This window comes from Elgaria multicarinata, chromosome 9 (genome assembly GCF_023053635.1).
Source record: "Elgaria multicarinata webbii isolate HBS135686 ecotype San Diego chromosome 9, rElgMul1.1.pri, whole genome shotgun sequence".
In the NCBI taxonomy this organism is placed as follows: domain Eukaryota; kingdom Metazoa; phylum Chordata; class Lepidosauria; order Squamata; family Anguidae; genus Elgaria; species Elgaria multicarinata.
Genome location: NC_086179.1, coordinates 30,854,064 through 30,873,577, shown reverse-complemented (window position 1 = coordinate 30,873,577; position 19,514 = coordinate 30,854,064). Strand labels below are relative to the sequence as shown.

Below are 19,514 nucleotides of genomic sequence, written 5' to 3'. Positions count from 1 at the left end.
TCTTATATACCGCTTTCATACCACTTTCATAGTGCTATATCCTGCTTGGTGTAGATGAGCCCAGAGATTTAAGACGTTGTTATATAAACTTATCAAGAGTCTCATGTATATGTGCATAAACCAGCTTTCCCCAACCTGGTGCCTTCCAGATATTTTGGGCTTCAGTTCCCTTCAGCCCCTGCCAGCATGGCCATTGATCAGGAATGCTGGGAGTTGTGGTTCAACACACCGGAGGGCACCAGGTAGGGAAAGTTGGTATATATGGAACTAAATCAGAGTACTCCATCTTGCCCAGTATTGTCTTCTTGGACAGGCAGAAGCTCTCCAAAGCCTATGGCGGAAAGAAGCCTTTTTTCTGCTCCAGCCCTGATATCTGGGACCCTTTTGATTGGGAATGTTGAGAATTGAACCTGGGTTCTTCTGCGAACAAAGCATGTGTTCTACCATTGAGTTGTGAACCCTTCCTGTAGGGTAGGGATATAGTGGGAAACAGTCTAGAGTCATAAAGTTTTTTTCCAGCCAGAATTGTTTATGATGATGAAATTATAAGGATACCAAAGTAGCTACACTTATATATTTTTTCTTGGCTTCATATCCTAGTATTTCTGCATATATATGGCAAGTCATATAATGGAGAAGCATTTGAAGGTGCAATTATTGTTTGAGATTGTGTGAAATTACAGGTAGTTTCCCTCAGTAATAGCTATATGCAGAGTTCTTCCTCCTTCCATGTACCTATGAAATGTAATAGCAGTGTTCAGGACGAGTAGAACAAAACTTGCAATTCAAGTCCTTCAAACAAAGTGGCCCTGCTCATTGAAATGCAGAAGTATTTATATATGTGTGATTTTGTGTACCCAGTATCCAATTGTTCAAAATGTTAGAGGGAGGATTTACTGCATGATGCATCTAAATTGGGCCTCTGGAAAGCAGCTACAAGAGAATCCAATAACTGCTAGAAAGATACTTTGAAATGCCTGTATGAGAAAAGGAATGTGGACCTCCCCAAATTCCTTATTTTCTACATAGCGCATGTGAATATTCATGATAGTTTATAGCTGTTCCTTGTTATGCTTACAATAACCTTGTGATAAAGGTTAGGCTATGGGCAAAAGTATTTGTCCTGAACAATTGCCATAGCCTTCCCAGATGTGTCTGGCTGACCATTTTTGGAAACTGAGTGCTAGACTAGGGCTTTATCCCGGGATCGTCTCGGGGTCATCCCTGTCTGCTCCCAGGATATCCTGTGCGTCATTTACATGAACAGGGATGACCCCGGGATAAACCTTAGGTCTAGCTAAAGCCCAGATGGACCTTTGGTGTGATGGTTGCTCTTAAAATCTAAATAACATAAGGCTGTAGTCCAAATTGTCATCCCAATGTCAAGGCCTCTCCATCCTCTTCTATAACATGTCATACTTTGCTGCCACCCGCTGCCCATGAAATTGAGCAGTGGAAGGAAAGCATACAACTGCCATGATGTCACAACACTGGATAAGTAATACAGGGATGGGGGAGAGATCTCATGTGGTCAAGCTGTTTTTGACAGCAGCCAACCTGCTAGTCTTGGGGAAGTTATGCCTCTGCTTGTTCTGTTATGCCCACAGGATCAATTGCTAGTGCAACAGGAAACTATTGCTTCTTAAAGCAACCCTGGAAACAAGTGGAAATGCCTGTTTTCGGAATGAGACAGGGTCAACGGAGCTCCCTTCTGCTCCATTCTGGAGACTCGTGTTTTCACTCATTTCCAATTGCTTCAAGAACTGGTACCTTCCCATTGCACTGGTTGTAGATCCCACTAGTGCAGGGGCAGCATTGGATACTGCCCATAGTGTGTAGTTCTGCTCTGAGACATAGCATAAATTCAGGCCATATTACCAAGTGGTAAATGGTGGGTGACGTTTGCCCATTTCTTAATGTATGCTAAATGGCAGCAAAGCAAATGACCATGGCTGGCTTTGTAGCATTCTGTGGTTGCTGTTGCTCCACCTGTGGTTACTGACTTGTTGCTATGGAGTGAGGCTAATCCTTTCATGCATTGCTGCAGTGTTTTATCACTATTTCCTGATTCTTTGTTTAGGGAAGTAGATGGTTAATCTGTTCTCTCATTCTAAAGGAGATCGATAGATAGATAGATAGATAATGGTGTTATTACAAATTACTAGTCAACTTACCAAGTGGAACATTTGATAAGTTCCCCAAACAATATGACATCTTAGAATGTGTCGGTCATCTATTTAGGACCATAGTTACTCATCCAAGGTCACTAGATGGCTGAAATACAGTAGCAATTTTCTGTTTTGTATGCTTTTCATTTCCAGTTCCCAATTATATTGGAGGTGCTGATCACCCTGAACAAATTCTCTATGGCAAAGTAATTTCCCTCTTACTCTGTAGTCACAGATATTCTCCATTGGAAACATTGGGGTGAGCAGGTCCATGACCTCAAGGCGAGAAGCAAGAACACCAAGGCACTGCTCTTGTGGCTAGTAGATTCCAATTACATCTAATTCTGGAACAGAAAGTTCCTGAGAGAAAAGGGCACAGAGGAAGATTCCCAAATAGACTGATAGTGTGTTCTTGTGACTCTTGTACTAGTCTCTTGTACAAGACTATTCTCTTGTACTAGTCTCGCTTTGATCCTCAAAGATCTCAGCCATTCTTGCTCAGAAGCCCTAGGCATTTGGATAACCTAAATAGGCCCCCAGCTCCTTACCACCAACTCCAATGCCTCTGTATTTCTCTAATCTATCCCAGCCATGTGCGGCTAGGTCCAGGTAAACCGTTGTTGCAAAGACACTTTCTTCATCCTTGGCCTAGACACAGCTGTAAAGACAAAGGGGAGGAAGGCAAACACAATCTACGATCTTTCCCTTTTTCAAGTAGCAAATGATTGAGTTGGCTTGGGGGAGGTAAAGCAATCAGCTCAGAAGTGATGGCAGCAACTGCTAGGAAGTATAGTGCCAATTTCCCCAAACTAACAGCTTGACAGTATTCATAGAATCATAGAATAGCAGAGTTGGAAGGGGCCTACAAGGCCATCGAGTCCAACCCCCTGCTCAATGCAGGAATCCACCCTACAGCATACTTGACAGATGGTTGTCCAGCTGTCTCTTGAATGCCTCTAGTGTGGGAGAGCCCACAACCTCGCTAGGTAACTGGTTCCATTGTCGTACTGCTCTAACAGCCAGGAAGTTTTTCCTGATGTCCAGCCGGAATCTGACTTCCTGTAACTTGAGCCCGTTATTCTGTGTCCTGCACTCTGGGAGGATCAAGAAGAGATCCTGGCCCTCCTCTGTGTGACAACCTTTTAAATATTTGAAGAGTGCTATCATGTCTCCTATCAATCTTCTCTTCTCCAGGCTAAACATGCCCAGTTCTTTCAGTCTCTCTTCATTGGGCATTGTTTCCAGACCCCTGATCATCCTTGTTGCCCTCCTCTGAACATGCTCCAGCTTGTCTGCGTCCTTCTTGAATTGTGGAGCCCAGAACTAGACGCAATACTCTAGATGAGACCTAACCAGGGCCGAATAGAGAGGAACCAGTACCTCACGTGATTTGGAAGCTATACTTCTATTAATGCAGCCCAAAATAGCATTTGCCTTTTTTGCAGCCACATCACACTGTTGGCTCATATTCAGCTTGCAATCTACAACAATTCCAAGATCCTTCTCGTTTGTAGTATTGCTGAGCCAAGTATCCCCCATCTTGTAACTGTGCAGTTGGTTTCTATTTCCTAAACTTGGTATTTATCCCTATTAAATTTCATCCTGTTGTTTTCTGCCCAGCACTCCAGCCTATCAAGATCACTTTGAAGTTTGTTTCTGTCTTCCAGGGTATTAGCTATCCCACCCAATTTTGTGTCATCTGCAAATTTGATAAGCGTTCCATGCACCTCCTCATCCAAATCATTAATAATATTCATAGTTGTGGTACCAGGAGGGGGAAATTACACTTACCCAATGGGCAGGCCAGCACGGCACAAAGGAAGGCAGTAGAACAGGATTTAAACAGCTCTGTCTTTGATAATTTGAGGGCTGGTTGAATGGTAGCTTTCATTGTTTACAAGATCAATGGCTTGTGCCCGTCACTTGCAATCTGGCTGTGTCAGAATTCACCCTCAAGGGGTTGTTTCAATATGTAGGCTATTACAACTTAGCAACTTCATGTTATTAGAGGTATTGCATTTAGAATTTAATTTGTAATTAAGAGAACTTGTTTGGAATGCAAATATCTGTTAAATACCTAATGGAGTTCAATAGGTTTTATACTGCCCTCAGTTATGCTTTGGCCTCATTACAACACACTAGTGCTAAGAAGAGGCATTACACTGAGCATAAATTAGATTTATAGTGTTTGCCGTATGCTCCTTGTTTTCTGCCTGTACACAAAGTAATACATTTCACCCATATTTTATGCATTTTCCTGCATGCTGGTGGTTTCTATTCTTTTCTTTTTTTTCCTCCTGGTTTTGATGTCAGGTTTTTTTGCTAATGCTATGAGCTTTTGCACTGTGGGTTGTCGTAAGTGGGTGGCGTTGAAGGGGTTAATTCATATATGTTAAAGTGGTTCCATAGCAGCCCCAAAGATGGGGACATAATTTCCATATTGTGGTTATACACCATTTTTATTTTACTTATTTATGAAAGCATTTTATACCACTTTTTGGCCCTGACAAGGATTCCTAAAGAGGTTTACATAACAGAACAAAACCTACCAAAACACCATCAAATAACAAAAAAAACACCCTTAAAACCAAAAGGAACATAATCAAAACCTTCCAATATATATTATAAACCATTAAAAGTAAAGGAATAAGAATGTTTTCACTGCCATCTAAAGAACATCAGGGTTGGGGTCAGTTGAAGTAAGTGGGAAGGACCCTGGCAAAATTAGAGGCCTTTAAAATCAAACATCGCTGGCTGATCATCCTCTTCTCCCCTTCCTTCTCTTATTTTAATGCAGAAAGCAAGTTTTCCAATCATACCTCATTCATTTCATGCTCTTTCTATTGGTCTTTTAGTGTTTATGTCCAACATTCCATCATCAGAGAATATACTTGGAAAGCACAGACTTATTCTGTAGTATGCCTAGTATACCCAGTTGTGACTTTATAGCAAAAAACTGTAAAGCAAGATATAATTTCCATGTTAAGGCCTCATATTCATCCCAGTAATTTGGTTTATATGATTACTGCAACCACAGTGGCTTCTTATTATGTCGTCCGAACCCGGTAAGGGTGGCTGGTTGAGGTGGTTAATAAACAACCCTACAATAGGCTATGGGTTTGGGGTGGTTTGTCAACCACCCCAACATGCTACCCTCACTAGGTTTGAACAAGAAGCCATGCCCAGCGACAGTAATTATGTAAATCAGCCAACACACAGCCAGTATGTGCAGGGTGGTTCACAAGCCACCATAGTTTGTGAACCACCCTATGTTCATTCAAACTGGGCTAGTGTTTTCTACACTGGCTACCACACTGTTAATATCCCAATATCAGAACTCCTATCAGAAATATTCATTTGACCAAGCACACATCACAACTACCATCTGTAATTCTGAATGGGGAGTATTTACAATACATATTGTAAATAAATAAATATATTTTCAGTGGTGGTGCAGGCTAGAGCAATTTCATGATTGAATGAACTCGCATGATACCATGAGTAAGAGACTAGCCAGGCTAGTAATTCTTTACACAACAGAGCATGCTTAATTAAGGGCGTCATCAGATGAGCATTTTATTGCACACTTGCTACTGCCCATTTACGGATGTTCGTGCATCCTTTAGATGACAATATCTGCCTCCCGCGTGCCTCTCTCTCTGTCCGCTCTTTTTCCCATCGCAAAATAGACCCTTTTTAATCCGACTTCTTTTAAAAAAGAAAAAGGAATGTGCCGCGATCTCCTGTTGTGTGCAGGAAAAGTGGTGCAATACAAACAGCCCCTGAATGGGCTATGTGGTCTGTGTTTACTTCCTCTTTCCTCTCTGTGAAGAAAGAGGAAGTGATGAAACACAAAAGTGGGGTCAGAGAAGCGACGGTAAGGAAACATGATTTCCCCCCGTGTGATGACGTTCTAATTCTAGTAAGAGCACTTAGTCACCAAGACAACAGGGGAGCTGATTTTCGCATGTCGGAGTTTTGTAGATTTATTCAGTTCTGTACAGGGATAGTGCAAACATAGTGGCTTCTTAAAAGAATGATGCCATAATTTAGATACTTGGTTTTGTCCTCAGTAAAGGTATCTTTGTGGAAAATGACAATGACCCTTTCTGAAGGCCCTATTCACTTCACCCTTTCCTGATCTCAGTATATTCTCTGATTGAGGCTTCCAGTTATCAAAACAAGGGTCTTTGGCAAGAGCCCACAAATACACTTTCCATGGCCCTCGCAACTGACCTTTCTGACAAGCTTTGCTTCTCTCACCACAAACTTTGGAAGAAGGCCCTCTCAAACACAACATGAAGTAGCCTGGAATTTGGGCCCAGAACAGGATCTGCTCACTGGTTTTTCTCTCTGCTTTAAAGGACTTCTGAGTGCCTCCAAAGCACGGCACACCATCAAAGAGTAGACCCTGCCCTACTCCCAAGCCTGGAAAATGTGGGAGATGCAGAGTTGATCTTCTGACTTCATGCTGTGCTTTGGAGAGGACTCAGAACAGAGACTAAACTAAAATCACAGCAGCCAGGGGCGAGAGCACGGAACAGCAGGAAAATTAAAAGCTGGTGAAAATGCTCTGATTACAAATTCAGATCAGCTTACTGCCATGCCTGGAAGAAGCACATGATCAGCAGGGAAAAAATACTGTTGCAATTATTCTCTGCATGCCAGGAGGATAACGCATATATGGCCCTGTTTTTGGAACGCAGAACATCTTAACATCTCCTTCATAAAAAAGGCTCCCCTGAGTTCCTTTGGAATAATGTTCCCTAAGCAGAGATTTGCTTTTTAAATCTAAGTTTTTATATCTATTACTAAACTTTTCAGCTTGGTCCAAGGTTACACTTGCTTTCACCAAACTTAAGCATTTAGAAGTCATAGAACTGTAGAGGTGAAATTAAGTAAATGAATATAATCTGACCAGACTACCAACATCTTTCTCTCTCTCTCTCTCTCTCTTTCCCTGTATATGAATAAAGAGGTCCTTCCCACCCACCCCCAACTATAGAGCGATTTCTTAGGAAGTTGGTGGGGAAAGCCATAGCAGTTATGTGCTTTGGCTAGCTGAAGAAGAAACTTCATATGAACGTTGTAAAGGCAAATTACTGAATGCTCTCACGTGTGAACATTCCATGGAAGGATGACACTTTGGAGCACTGTATGGAGCACTGGAACTAAGTGGGGTGTGGAGTAGAAACCTTGAACATAGGGCAGTGTTTGTGTACATGTAATAGTTGCATAAAAGAGAAGAATTTTAGAAGACACAGCTTGTCCTGCTACAATGTTTCTGGCATGAGAAATCCCATGCCTGCCAACACTCCCAATTATATATAAACTACTAATGATTTAAGTACTCTTTGGTATCTAACTACCCTAGCCCCACACAGACCCTGTTCAGACAACATGCTAAGCCACAGTGGTTAAGCATTTTGAGCTAAACATTATGGCTTAGTGTGTCTTGTGAACCATTCCTACCATGGTGGCTACATAAGCACAGTTTAAACGTGCTCACTAGTTATTTACTGCAAAAGGGTTAGTGGCCTAACCATGGCTTTAGCATGTTGTCTGAGCAGGGCCACTGTAAACAGTGGTCTCCCACTGAAATCAATAATAACCCAGGCCTTAGCTAGACCTACCTGGTCTAGTGGGACGGAGGGATGAAGATCTCACGAGATTTTTATTGCGAGATTGCCCCCTCTGTTCACATGCGGTGCATGACAACCTCAGAGGGAGAGGTGTCACGCCCGCCTTTTGGGGGTTTTTTTCTTTAAAGGGGAAGATGCGCTTGAGCACTTGTGCATAAAAAGTAAGCACTTTTTTAAAAAAATCCCTGCTCCCACCCCACCCCACCCCCAATGGGTGCTGTGCTCCTGAGGAGCTCTGCGCCCCGTGTGCTGGTCCCGGCTCCTCACAAGGAACCGGGACAAACCGTGGCGTCCAGCCACACATTCCACGGTCTCGGGCTCAGCCTGGGACCATGGAAAAAACGGGCTCAAAAGGAATGTTTTATTCACTCAGTATTTTAACACTTAATTTTAACTTAAATTTAAATTATACTGTTTTAACTCTGTATTTTAACCTTATATCAATTTTGTTGCGTGGTTTTTATCCTGGTTGTGCTTTTTATATTGTATTTTGTATTTGTGTTTTTAACTTGTTGGTTGTTTTATGATGGTTTTAATTTTTGTGAACCGCCCAGAGAGCTTCGGCTATTGGGCGGTATAAAAATGTAATAAATAAATAAATAAATAAATAGGGTGAGATCCCAGGACAAGGGAGTGATCATCCCTCCCTGATCCTGGGATCCCCTTTGTGTCATGTGGATGCACAGGGATGATCCCGGGGATCGCACAGGGATTTTGCTCCATCTAGCTAAGGCCCCCTATTTTCAAAATACAGAACCATGTTTATAGCAGCAAAAGGAGCTCTAATATGTAAGAGATATTAACTGGTTTTGGAGAAGAACAATGTTCATTGTTGTTATGAGATGCTGGCAAAGAATCTAAGCTTTTATTTGCCTTATTGAAGTTTTCATTTACTACAAAAGAAATTGGAAGTTACTGAGTACTTGAAAAATGAGACTTTTCATCAAGGACAGCCTTTATCTCAAAATTAGTTCCATGTGGACAGACACCTCAGGCTACATATGCTTTTGTATGTTAGAACAGCTGCTGTTTCCAGCTTCAGTAGTCATTACATGCTAGGATATGCAAAGACAGAAGGCTGGCCAAAGTATACTGACCTTCAGAGGAGAATTCATCTGGGAAGCAAATGCTACGCTTGGGGCTAATCCAAACCTACTGCCCCTTTCACAATGGAGGAGGGCTAATTGTGAGGTTTCCCACTTCTGCAATTGTCCCTCATGGGGCACACATGAGGGAAGTTTCCCACGAGTAAAGGAGAGCTGTTGCGGGAAAACATGTGCCCCACGATGGCAGTTCCAAATGTATATTGGGAGAAGTGGGCGGGACCGGACAGATGGGTATGGGGCACGAAATTGGTTTTTTAATACGTCCTCCGAAATGCGCACCAGCACAGACACACAGCAATGCAGGGGGGTGGGATAGGAGTTCTGTCGAAGATGTGCTCCTGTGCATTGATATATTTGGGGAGGGGGAGGGAAGAAATACACAAAGTTGGCACCAAAACACGCCAATAACCAATCAATCACTGTGCCGAAAATGGTGGATGCCCATTCCCCCACACAACTGAAAACGCTGGACATGCCCCTGACAGCGGGTTGGCTGTCCACCGAGCCGGAAGCTTGTGCCAAACAGCAACAGCTTCAGGAAGGGGGGCCACGCCAGCTGCGGACTTCAGGATTGTACCAAGATAGCCGGAAAAAATGTGCCAAATCCAGTCAGCAATATTCCTGAATAACTGAGGGGTCGACCCAAGAACACCATGGGAATAGGTGGATGTCATGTGGCACAGCAGGGAGGACCTCGATATTATTCTGGAATAAACAGCTGGTGTAGACAAGCCCTTGGTTGGAAGACGTCTACGGCCCAAATAAAAAGGGCCAATTATTCATTTGTTATTAACATTTAAAATCCCACTTTATTTGCTAAAGAGCTGTCAATTTAAAGCAATGAAAACTTTACTTTTTAAAAAAGAGCATTAAAAACAATAAAACCATAAAAGTATCTACATAACTTAAAAGGCGAAATTAAAAAGACATATCTTCTCTAAAAGCCAAAAGAATGGGGGGGGGGGGAATTGTCGTCCTTGGAGGAACACATTCCATAGTTTGGAAGTGACAAAGGTGAAAACCCTTTCATGCATGCCCAACAAACAGACCTCTGCAGAAAATGGTGCCCTCCAGAGGCCTTCTTCTGTAGATCTTAATAACCAGACCGGTTCTCAATGAGACAGGCAGTCCCTTAGATAACCAGGTCCTAAGCTATTTAGGCCTTTAAAGGTTAAAATTTGAATTGAGCCCATGAAGCCATTGGCAAATCATGCAAGTTTTTCAAGGCAGATGTAACATAGTTCCGATAGCATGTACCAGTTAGCAGCCTAGCTGCCACTTTTTGCACCAGTTGAAGCTTCCAGACCATCTTCAGGGTTAACCCCATGTAGAGTGTATTGCAATTTGCAATAGTCTAAGCATGATGAAACCAAGGCATGGATAACTGTTGCCCAGTCAGAGTAACTCTGATACTTTTGGTTTATCCTTGAACTTGGGCATGCCTAGTGGAAATTTAGTTCCCTTCCCCCACTTCAAGCAGAAGGCTGGCCCTACGGTATCACAATCAGCATTTGTGGACCCCTCAGTTTCAAAAAAAGTTTGCCATGTAGTACAAGGCACTGCTGATCAGAGAGAGGGAAACCCAAAGGCTCCTTGAACATGTAAACTAGTCTGGGTGTGGAGTTATTTAGATCCCAGCCAATAATTCTGAATAAGTTATTTTTTTTGTTTATGAACTGCTATGAAGCTGTTTGACGAAGTTTGAAAGACTAGAAATGATGTTTAGAAGACCAAATGTAACAGACAGCACAGGGGTTCTAGCAGCCAAAAGGTAAACAGCATATGAAATTCATTATTATTATTATTATTATTATTATTATTATTATTTATTTATTTATTTATTTATTTATTTATATAGCACCATCAGTGTACATGGTGCTGTACAGAGTAAAACAGTAAATAGCAAGACCCTGCCGCATAGGCTTACAATCTAATAAAATCATAGTAAAACAATAAGGAGGGGAAGAGAATGCAAACAGGTACAGGGTAGGGTAAGCAGGCACAGGGTAGGGTAAAACTAACAGTAGAAAGTAACAGTAGAAGTCTGCACAACATCAAGTTTTAAAAGCTTTAGGAAAAAGAAAAGTTTTTAGTTGAGCTTTAAAAGCTGCGGTTGAACTTGTAGTTCTTAAATGTTCTGGAAGAGTGTTCCAGGCGTAAGGGGCAGCAGAAGAAAATGGACGAAGCCGAGCAAGGGAAGTAGAGGCCCTTGGGCAGGCGAGAAACATGGCATCAGAGGAGCGAAGAGCACGAGCGAGGCAATAGTGTGAGATGAGAGAGGAGAGATAGGAAGGAGCTAAACCGTGAAAAGCTTTGAAGGTTAACAGGAGAAGTTTATATTGGATTCTGTAGTGAATTCATCACAATACCTTTATTTTCATTGCACAGACAACAAACTGGTCTTCATGTAAATATATTGTATGGGCATTCATGTCTTCTCATTATTGGTGCTTTATATAGAGCAAGAAATGCAAATATAATATTACCTTTTTTCACACTTCATGATTCCCTGCTTAGATCCAGATTTTTGAGAAGCTGACTGCCATATTTGAAATTAGCAATACTCAGATCGGAATATCACAGAATGAGTCTGACATTTGGCTTGTCACAAACTGTGTTAATGCAAATTAAATGTGAGGCATGCTAATTAAAATGACAATGTTTACAATTTAGCTGCAGCCTTGCAGATCTTGGTTTGCTATCTAGCAAACTATACTGGCCTCAAAGCATGCAAATATGCTACTGTTTGTCAAACCTGTATTGAAAATGGGGAGGAAGATGCTTCTTTTTTTAAAAAAAAATACCAACAGTTTGTGGTTCCTTTAAGACAAAACAGTCAAAATCCTCATTGTATAAATGCAAGCCCTTTGTGCCCCTAAACAGGCTCTCTGGTGTGATCCTCTGTGTTAAACGGTTTTGCCTATACATGACCTATGATGTTCTAGATTACCTAAACTGTAATAAGAGATTCTGCATTACCATGTGTCCTCTGCAGTATGTCTAACCTTACATTCTGCAATGCACCGGTTGATTTGAGCCATGGTGTGTGACAACTGATTTTTTGATCCCAGTCAACAAACTCTTATACAGAGCTGAAAAGTACTAATAATTATTAGACAAGTGTTCATATGTATATGAACAAAGATCAGAGCAATAGCATCTTGAGCCAAAGAGCTGTAGTAGTAGAATGTTGTACCGGGACTTGGGAGATTCAAGTTTTAGTCCCCACTTGGCCATGAAGCACACTGGGTGACTTTGGGCCAGTCACTGCCTGTCACCCTAATTTACCTCATTGCCAAATAACATTGTTGTGAGGATAAAATGCAGAGGAGGAGGATTATGTAACCCACCCTGAGTTCCTTGCAAGAAGAAGAAAAATGGAATATAAAAGTAATAATAAATAAATACTAGTGCAGATGCCAGATGGGCTAGTAGTCTGAGAATGACTGGATAAAATATGTTTCCCCATTTCACTTGTCAGTGGAACAACTTTATACTTTTAAAATAAATGTACTACAAATAAACCAACAAAAGTGAAAATAAAAAGATGTACTTTTTAAAAAGCTCATTCGCCATTTCTTGAAGTCTGAGGTCGAAAACACATGATGTAAGATTTCTCTCACTCACTCTCTGTGCTGTCCTTTCAGCTCTTTCTCCTCAGCTTCTCTTCCTCCTCCTCCTCTATCAGCCCCTTTTCCAACGTTCTGTGCCTGTCATTTCATTGGCCTAGTACTCTTAAGACCTCACAAGCATAAGAACTATTACACATCCATACACACACACTGTGCCACATGTTACATTACATGCACAGTGTGGGGCATATGCATAAACCTCCCCTTCACCTCATCCCTTTCCCTTCTCCCTTCCTGGGCTACCTCAGTCTTTGAACATTTTCAAAGTTTAAAATTTTCTGCACACCTGCACTGCTCCGGCTTCAATTTAAAACAAAAATGAACAAAATCGGTCCAGTAGATCTCTAGTAATAAGCCACACGCTACTGTATTCTTATATAAGATGCAATCATTCCGTTACAAGCACAAAACAGAAAGGAAAAAATATTATCTAGACACGAGGATCAGGAAAGAACCCTCATTCTAATAAGGAAAGCCAGGGAAGGAAGCATGGAGTCGGACGAGGGATAATCTTACACAAATAGTGAGTCTGAGGGCTGCTGGGAGTAGAACACAGAGGAACCGAGGAAAGAAGTGCTGGCAGTTGAGGGACTATTGATACGAGTAGGGATTTCAGCAATGCGGCTCTTTCCTGGAGACAGAAAAATGGGCTCAGGTTATAGTATTGGGGAAGGAAAAGGTAGCAAGCTTTTGGTGATAATTGGTATTCAGTCCAACTTCTGACCAGGCAGCATCAAACCACTAAGGATCCTGTGCTGCTGAGGAGAGGGAATTAAAATCCAGAAGACCTGATTTTTCTATATGGTTGAGATTTCAAGACATTCTAACCATAAGAAATAACCCCTTTGCTTTGCCTCAATCCTCACCACTAAACTACCTAGGAGGGTTAATTTCTAAAAAGCTAAAAGCTCACCTATTCTTGGCAAAAAAGTAGACTTGGTACAGTGTGCTTGCACACACACATGCACACACACACACACACACACACACACACAGAGAGAGAGAGAGAGAGAGAGAATGAGAATAGAAGTGGTGGACCCTAAGGATTTGGGGGGAATTCTCCTGTGGAAAATAGAGATAGGGGATACTTCTCCTTTTGGTCAGCTGATTTCTGTAGCTTGATGGATGGGCTTTAGTTGGTTGCAGCTGTGATGACCCGGGTTAGGACCTGGCAGTGCTACTTATTCCCACTGCAAGACATGGGTTTCCCCATAGCTCCCAGGATGCTAGCTGACAAGGCAACACAGTCCCACTATCTGCAGGGGTGGACAACTTGTGGCCATCCAGATGTCTTGGCCTACAACTTCCACAATCCCTCGCCTTTTGCTATTCTGGCTAGGGCTGATGGTAGTTGTAGGCCAAAACATCCTGGAGGGCCATATGCTGCCCACTCCAGCTTATTGTGACAGTATATACAGGGCAGAAGCCTCTCTGAGCTCCCAGTGTGGTTTGGCAGCACCTTTGGGATGGATGTTGCCTATAGAAATTGCCTATATGCAATAATGGGTGCTTCACAAGAAGAAAATCTCCATGTGGCTGGACAAGGTACCCATGCAACATAAATAGAGAAGTTTGACATCCTTTGCTTCTAGCATAACAGTTCTACTGTGGGGGGTATAGGTGGAATCTCTCTCTGTCTCTCTTTCTCTTTCTCTTTCTCTTTCTCTTTCTCTCTCTCTCTCTCTCTCGCTCTCTCTCTCTCTCACACACACACACACACACACACACACACACACACACCTTGCACATTCCCTTCTGGCATGTTTAAAATTTTGCATTAAATATTAGGGCATAAAAATACGGCCTTTCTTTGCCCCATTCCTCCACAGTAATCAGTGAAATAATTTAGTCCATAGTGCTATTCCATAACTCATAATTAAGTTGTTATATCCTTTTAGTTTAGAAGCCTGAAGTAATCTGATAATCATTCAGTGGCCACCTAGATAATGGGTGCTTTGCAATTACAAACTTATAGCTTGGCTATTTGTGAAATTAAAAAAAGAAGATACTATGATATCTCAAAGGAGTGGTGCAGTACAGCTCTTTTAACCATTCCTACTTAGACTGATGAATAGGACTGATAAGGGGGATGTTAATGTCTTTTCAAGGAAGGGAAAGGGAAAGGAAATTAAGATATTTCATCTCATCATTTCTGGCTTTATTTAAAACGCCAACATTATTTGTGCTTTAGGGGAAATGAAATGAACGAGGTTGTGATGAACAGTGGTTTTCAATGGCGAATATTTTGAATTTGTGCTTGCAGTGGTGAGTGAAGCAGTGCAAGAGAGGAAGAAACATACAGAGCGGGTGTGTTTGGGTTGCACCAGCCACAGCTTTATCAGCTGCAGCTTTCATAATAGTCTGGCATGGCAAGGGCAGAGATCCAGGCTTTCTGACAACCTGTACACTGACAGAGATAACCACCCAGCTCACCTCCTGGAGAGAGCCATTAAAGGGGAGGAACGGCTTAAGGAAGACAAGATGAATGGCATTTCCCTCAGCCATCAACCTGAATGGGTGACGGGCCTTGACGTCCCTGATTTGGAGAGCTCCATGAGCCCCATGTCCCAAGGCCTCTGAGTGATCCCCACCTAGGAAATGGAGAGCCCATTTCTACTCACCGCACTAGCTAAGGCCGGATACAACAGTAATCAGAAGTAATAGTGACAGCAAGTAATAAATGGGGATAGAGGTGTGAAGGCCTTGGGGGTGGGGATCCAGGGGGAGATGGAGTGGAGGGGATAGAATTCAGGGATAAACTTTTTTCCCAGCAATTTTTGGGAGATTTTAATTCCCCACACACACACACACCCTAATTTTTCCAGGTTTATTCCAAGCCTTCACATCTTTATATAAGTGAAAAACCCTGGTTCCCAGTGGCCAATCAAGAATGTGGGTAAACTTCCTGCCCTGCCCTAGCAACTGGTGACTAACATTAATCCATAGCAAGGGATTACATGAGTCAAGTTGTAGGATGTGTGTGTGCGGAGAGAGGAAAGGCACCAGCTATAAACCAGGCCAGACCTCACATTAATTGGCTGGGAACAGACCAGAAGCGCTCCTTCCTGCCATGGCCTCCCTGGTAACTGACGGACTGGAGGAGGGTGCAAACACTGAGGTATGACTAAGTGATGTGCAAACTAGATGCTGTTGCCTAACTGGGCCAGGTGTACCAGGCCAGTCTCTCCATCTGCCTCTCCCATATCAGAGGCAGTAATTCTATATACACTACTTGCTGGGGAACATGGGTGGATCCCTGGGGTAGGCAGGGACAATCCCTCTATTTTCCTGCAAGGTCTTGGTTATCCCAGGAAAATAGAGGGATTGTCCCTGCCTGCTCCGGGGACCCTCCGTGCATCATTTGGACACACAGGGACAATCCAGGGAAGCGAGGCAGGTGTGGAAAGGGCCTAAGCCTAACCATGTGTAAGAGAAACAAGTGCATATTGTGTCCTACTTATCCCTGCCCCCAATTTATTTCCTCCTCTTCCTCAGTTGTTTCTTTCCTCTGTGTTGAATTTTGGATTGTAAGCTTGTTTGGGTTGGGACCTAGTGTACTCCATGAACTCCCATGAACACTGATGGCACAATAACAATAGACCCCTATAAAAGATTTTACCACCTGGTTCCACAGACAGCTTATTTAATAATTCATTCAAGGGAAATTCAGCCTCTTGGGCGGTGTGCCCATATCAAGAGGAGCTACGCATGTAGAAGTCTTTGTGCAGACTCTGGCCAGCAGCTATGGAGGCAACAGAGGGTTCCTCAAGCTTTAAACAGTATAATTCAGACCCTGTTTCTTGAACGTCTGACCACCATGTGGCTGCATGTGCTGGATAGCAGATATTTTTTGTTTGTTTGCTTGCTCGTTTTAAGGGTTTATAGTCTGACTATATAAATTCTCAAAGTGGAGAATAATAAAAGCACTTAAAATATACATTTAAGATAATAAAACCATAATTAAAACGCCACAATAACAAATCTTATCCAGCAGGCAGTATAAAAGCATACCACACCGAATCAAATCAACTTATGTCAGAAAGTGATTTGCATGCAGTGACATCCTGAAATTTGCATTGGACAATGGAGGAAAACCTTCAGCTCTTTGATTTATCTCATCAGCAATTATTTCTATAGCTCTGAAAAGGGTGTTTTAGTTGCTGACAGAATGAGAGTGAGCACTCTGGCTTAGGCAATATTTTTTCCTAGATCAAAATAATAAATTCTAGTTTTCAAAAGAATGCAAAACAAATACATAATTTTAACTGGGTCCCTGTATGACATAGAGGTTGTGGTAAATGTAAAAACTCAGACCCAAACTATGCATTGCCCTTTAATATATAGCATGCAGTTCTACCCACAGAACTTCTCATGATATAAGATCCTTCCGCCACACAGCTCAGGGTGGGCATTTTGCTATTAATTAGAGTATGAGCATATAGCATCTTCCTCCTTATCATGTTAAATGATTTAATTGAGCTTGAAGTGGTTGTAATAATACTTTAGAAACTTCATGATTCATTTATCATGCTCTCTATAGTGTTCATGGTTCCGGTGGCCAAGTAATGGTTATGTGCTACAAAACCTCTGCACCGTTGACCAGTTTGCTTGGTGACTCGCTTAGACGTATGAGTTTTGATGAAGAAAACATATCCATCTATCCCTCCTTCTGGTTTTCAGCCTTCAGCTGCCCATCTCATTTTATGCTCAACTTCCCAGATGTGGTGCCCTCCAGGGCTACAACTCCCAACATTCCTGACCATTGGTCATGCTGGCTTGGGCTGTTGGGAGTTGAAGTTTAAAACATCTGGAAGGCACCAGGTTAGGACTGCTGTTTTATACTATGGAATTTATTTGTTTGTCTGAAATTATTTCAGAAAATTTCTATACCACTTTTCATTTAAAAAAAAACAATCGAAGTAATTCACAAGATAAAACAGAATGGGCCAGGATCTCTTCTTAATCATCCCAGAATGCAAGACATGGAATAACGGGTTCAAGTTACAGGTTAGAGTAGTACGACAATGGAACCAACCATCTAGGGAGGTTGTGGGCTCTCCCACATGAGAGGCATTCAAGGTGCAGCTGGACAGCCATCTGTCAGGAATGCTTTAATGTAGATTCCTACATTGAGTAGGGGGTTGGACTCAATGGCCTTATAGGCCCCTTCCAACTCAACTATTCCATGATTCTATGCGCAGGCTGATCTTCATAGTAATGGCATAATCTTTCAAACACAAATGGAATGGCCAGATGTTGGCATCTGGTGAATTTTTTTTTCAAAGGTTGCCTGGTTCATAAAAAGGCCATGGTGGTGATATTCCTCCTACCCACAAGCAGTTAATCTTCAGCATCTCTTAGCAAGTGGAGATGGCACTTTTGGCTATCTTGGCTGGTTGCCATTGAAAGGCCATGTGTTTCTTTTAAAAAGTAATTTATGCTGGCTGGGTAATGAATCCTTTATGCATGATGTGAAGTAGTACTTCCTTCTGTTCATTTTAGGCCCTGTGTTACTCTGGTCCTATTTGGGGGCCCCAAGGTTGTTGGAAACAAGGCCTATGGAGCTATTGAGTCCAGTAGAGTATTCATACATGGAATGAATGAAAATGCCGTAATACTAGTGAGGCACCTAACTTTAAGAAACATTCTCCTTCAATAAAAAGAACCTTCGTAGTATCCTCTTAGCTCCAATTTTCCATTATTGTTTTTTTGCAGCTCCAGAAACAATTGTCTGAGCTGGATGAAGATGACCTGTGTTATGAGTTTCGACGGGAGCGTTTTACTGTCCACCGCACTCACCTGTATTTTCTACACTATGAGTATGAGCCTGCCTCAGATAACACAGATGTAACGCTAGTGGCTCAGCTCTCAATGGACAGGTAAGGAATGTCATTTTACATCCACATTAGGAATGCTGGAAGATGCTATTGTGCCTGCTAATGAGTTCAAGGCAATTTCACTATTGGCTGGTTCACATGATTGCCAGGCGGTCAACAACCCTAAAATAGCCTATCAGTTCTGAGTTGTTCACTAACCATGACAGCAACCCACTCTTGCTGGATTTGGACAACACGGTAAGCCATGCCTGCAAGAGTAATTAAGCAAATTAGGCTGGCATGTAACCGGCCCATGCAATGTGGTTAACAGCCATCATGCCTTGTTAATCACGCTGGCGATTGTGCAAACTGGGTCAACATGTCAGCCAGAGACTTTTAACAGTAAATGATGTAGTTTGGTCTCCTTTTCTTTTGAAGCACCAACATTTGCTCGAAGTAGAAATGAGACAGCAATCTCAAGTGGGAGACATCATTGCCAATGTACAGCATAGGAAGTATTTACACCTGAATTGACCTTGTTTGTACTTAATTGATAGCCATGGGATGAGTCAGGAAAAGATAACATTGATTGGTGACTCAAGAGGTACTTTTTGTTGATTCTTCTCTCACTTTTGTATCATTTGACATAGTTCACTTGCTTTGACTCATAGTGGTTAATTTTTTTTTAATTGGTTTTTCATTCTGCAGCTGCCACTGTCCTTCATATCCCACTATTTTTTGCTTGGTACACACTATAGTTTCCTTTGGGCAGAAGCTGAACTTAGCCATTTTTATTTATCTGTTAGACTTGGTTTTTAAACTTCTGCATCCGAATAGCCGGGATAAACCCAACACATACATTTACTGTCTGATTTAGAGAAGATTGTCAGATACAGGCCATGGCTAGACTTCCCTTGCGATTTTATGACCATGAGAGCCTCCCCCTCAGTCCACACGTGGCTGCGTGTCATCCCAGGAAGAGGACGTCGTGCCCACCATTTTGGGTTTTTTTCCCCCTTGAAGATGGGCACAGAAGAACTCCATTGAAAAGGTGAGGGGTTTGTGTGTGTTTTTTTTTAAAAAAGACATCGCTCTCCCCCACCCCCCAATGGGTATGGAGCTCCTGAAGAGCTCTGTGCCAAATGCCCAG

General features: G+C 42.2%; 1 protein-coding gene across 2 annotated transcripts in view; it reads left to right on the top strand.

Annotated features, from left to right (window-relative positions):
* The window catches only part of LARGE1 (LARGE xylosyl- and glucuronyltransferase 1), a 397,052-nt gene that overhangs the window by 341,970 nt on the left and 35,568 nt on the right, over positions 1-19,514 (top strand). For both annotated transcript variants that reach the window (XM_063133451.1, XM_063133452.1), the window contains exon 11: positions 18,264-18,427. In XM_063133451.1, coding sequence (XP_062989521.1) covers positions 18,264-18,427 — 164 coding nt within the window. The remainder of the gene's footprint in view (positions 1-18,263; positions 18,428-19,514) is intronic.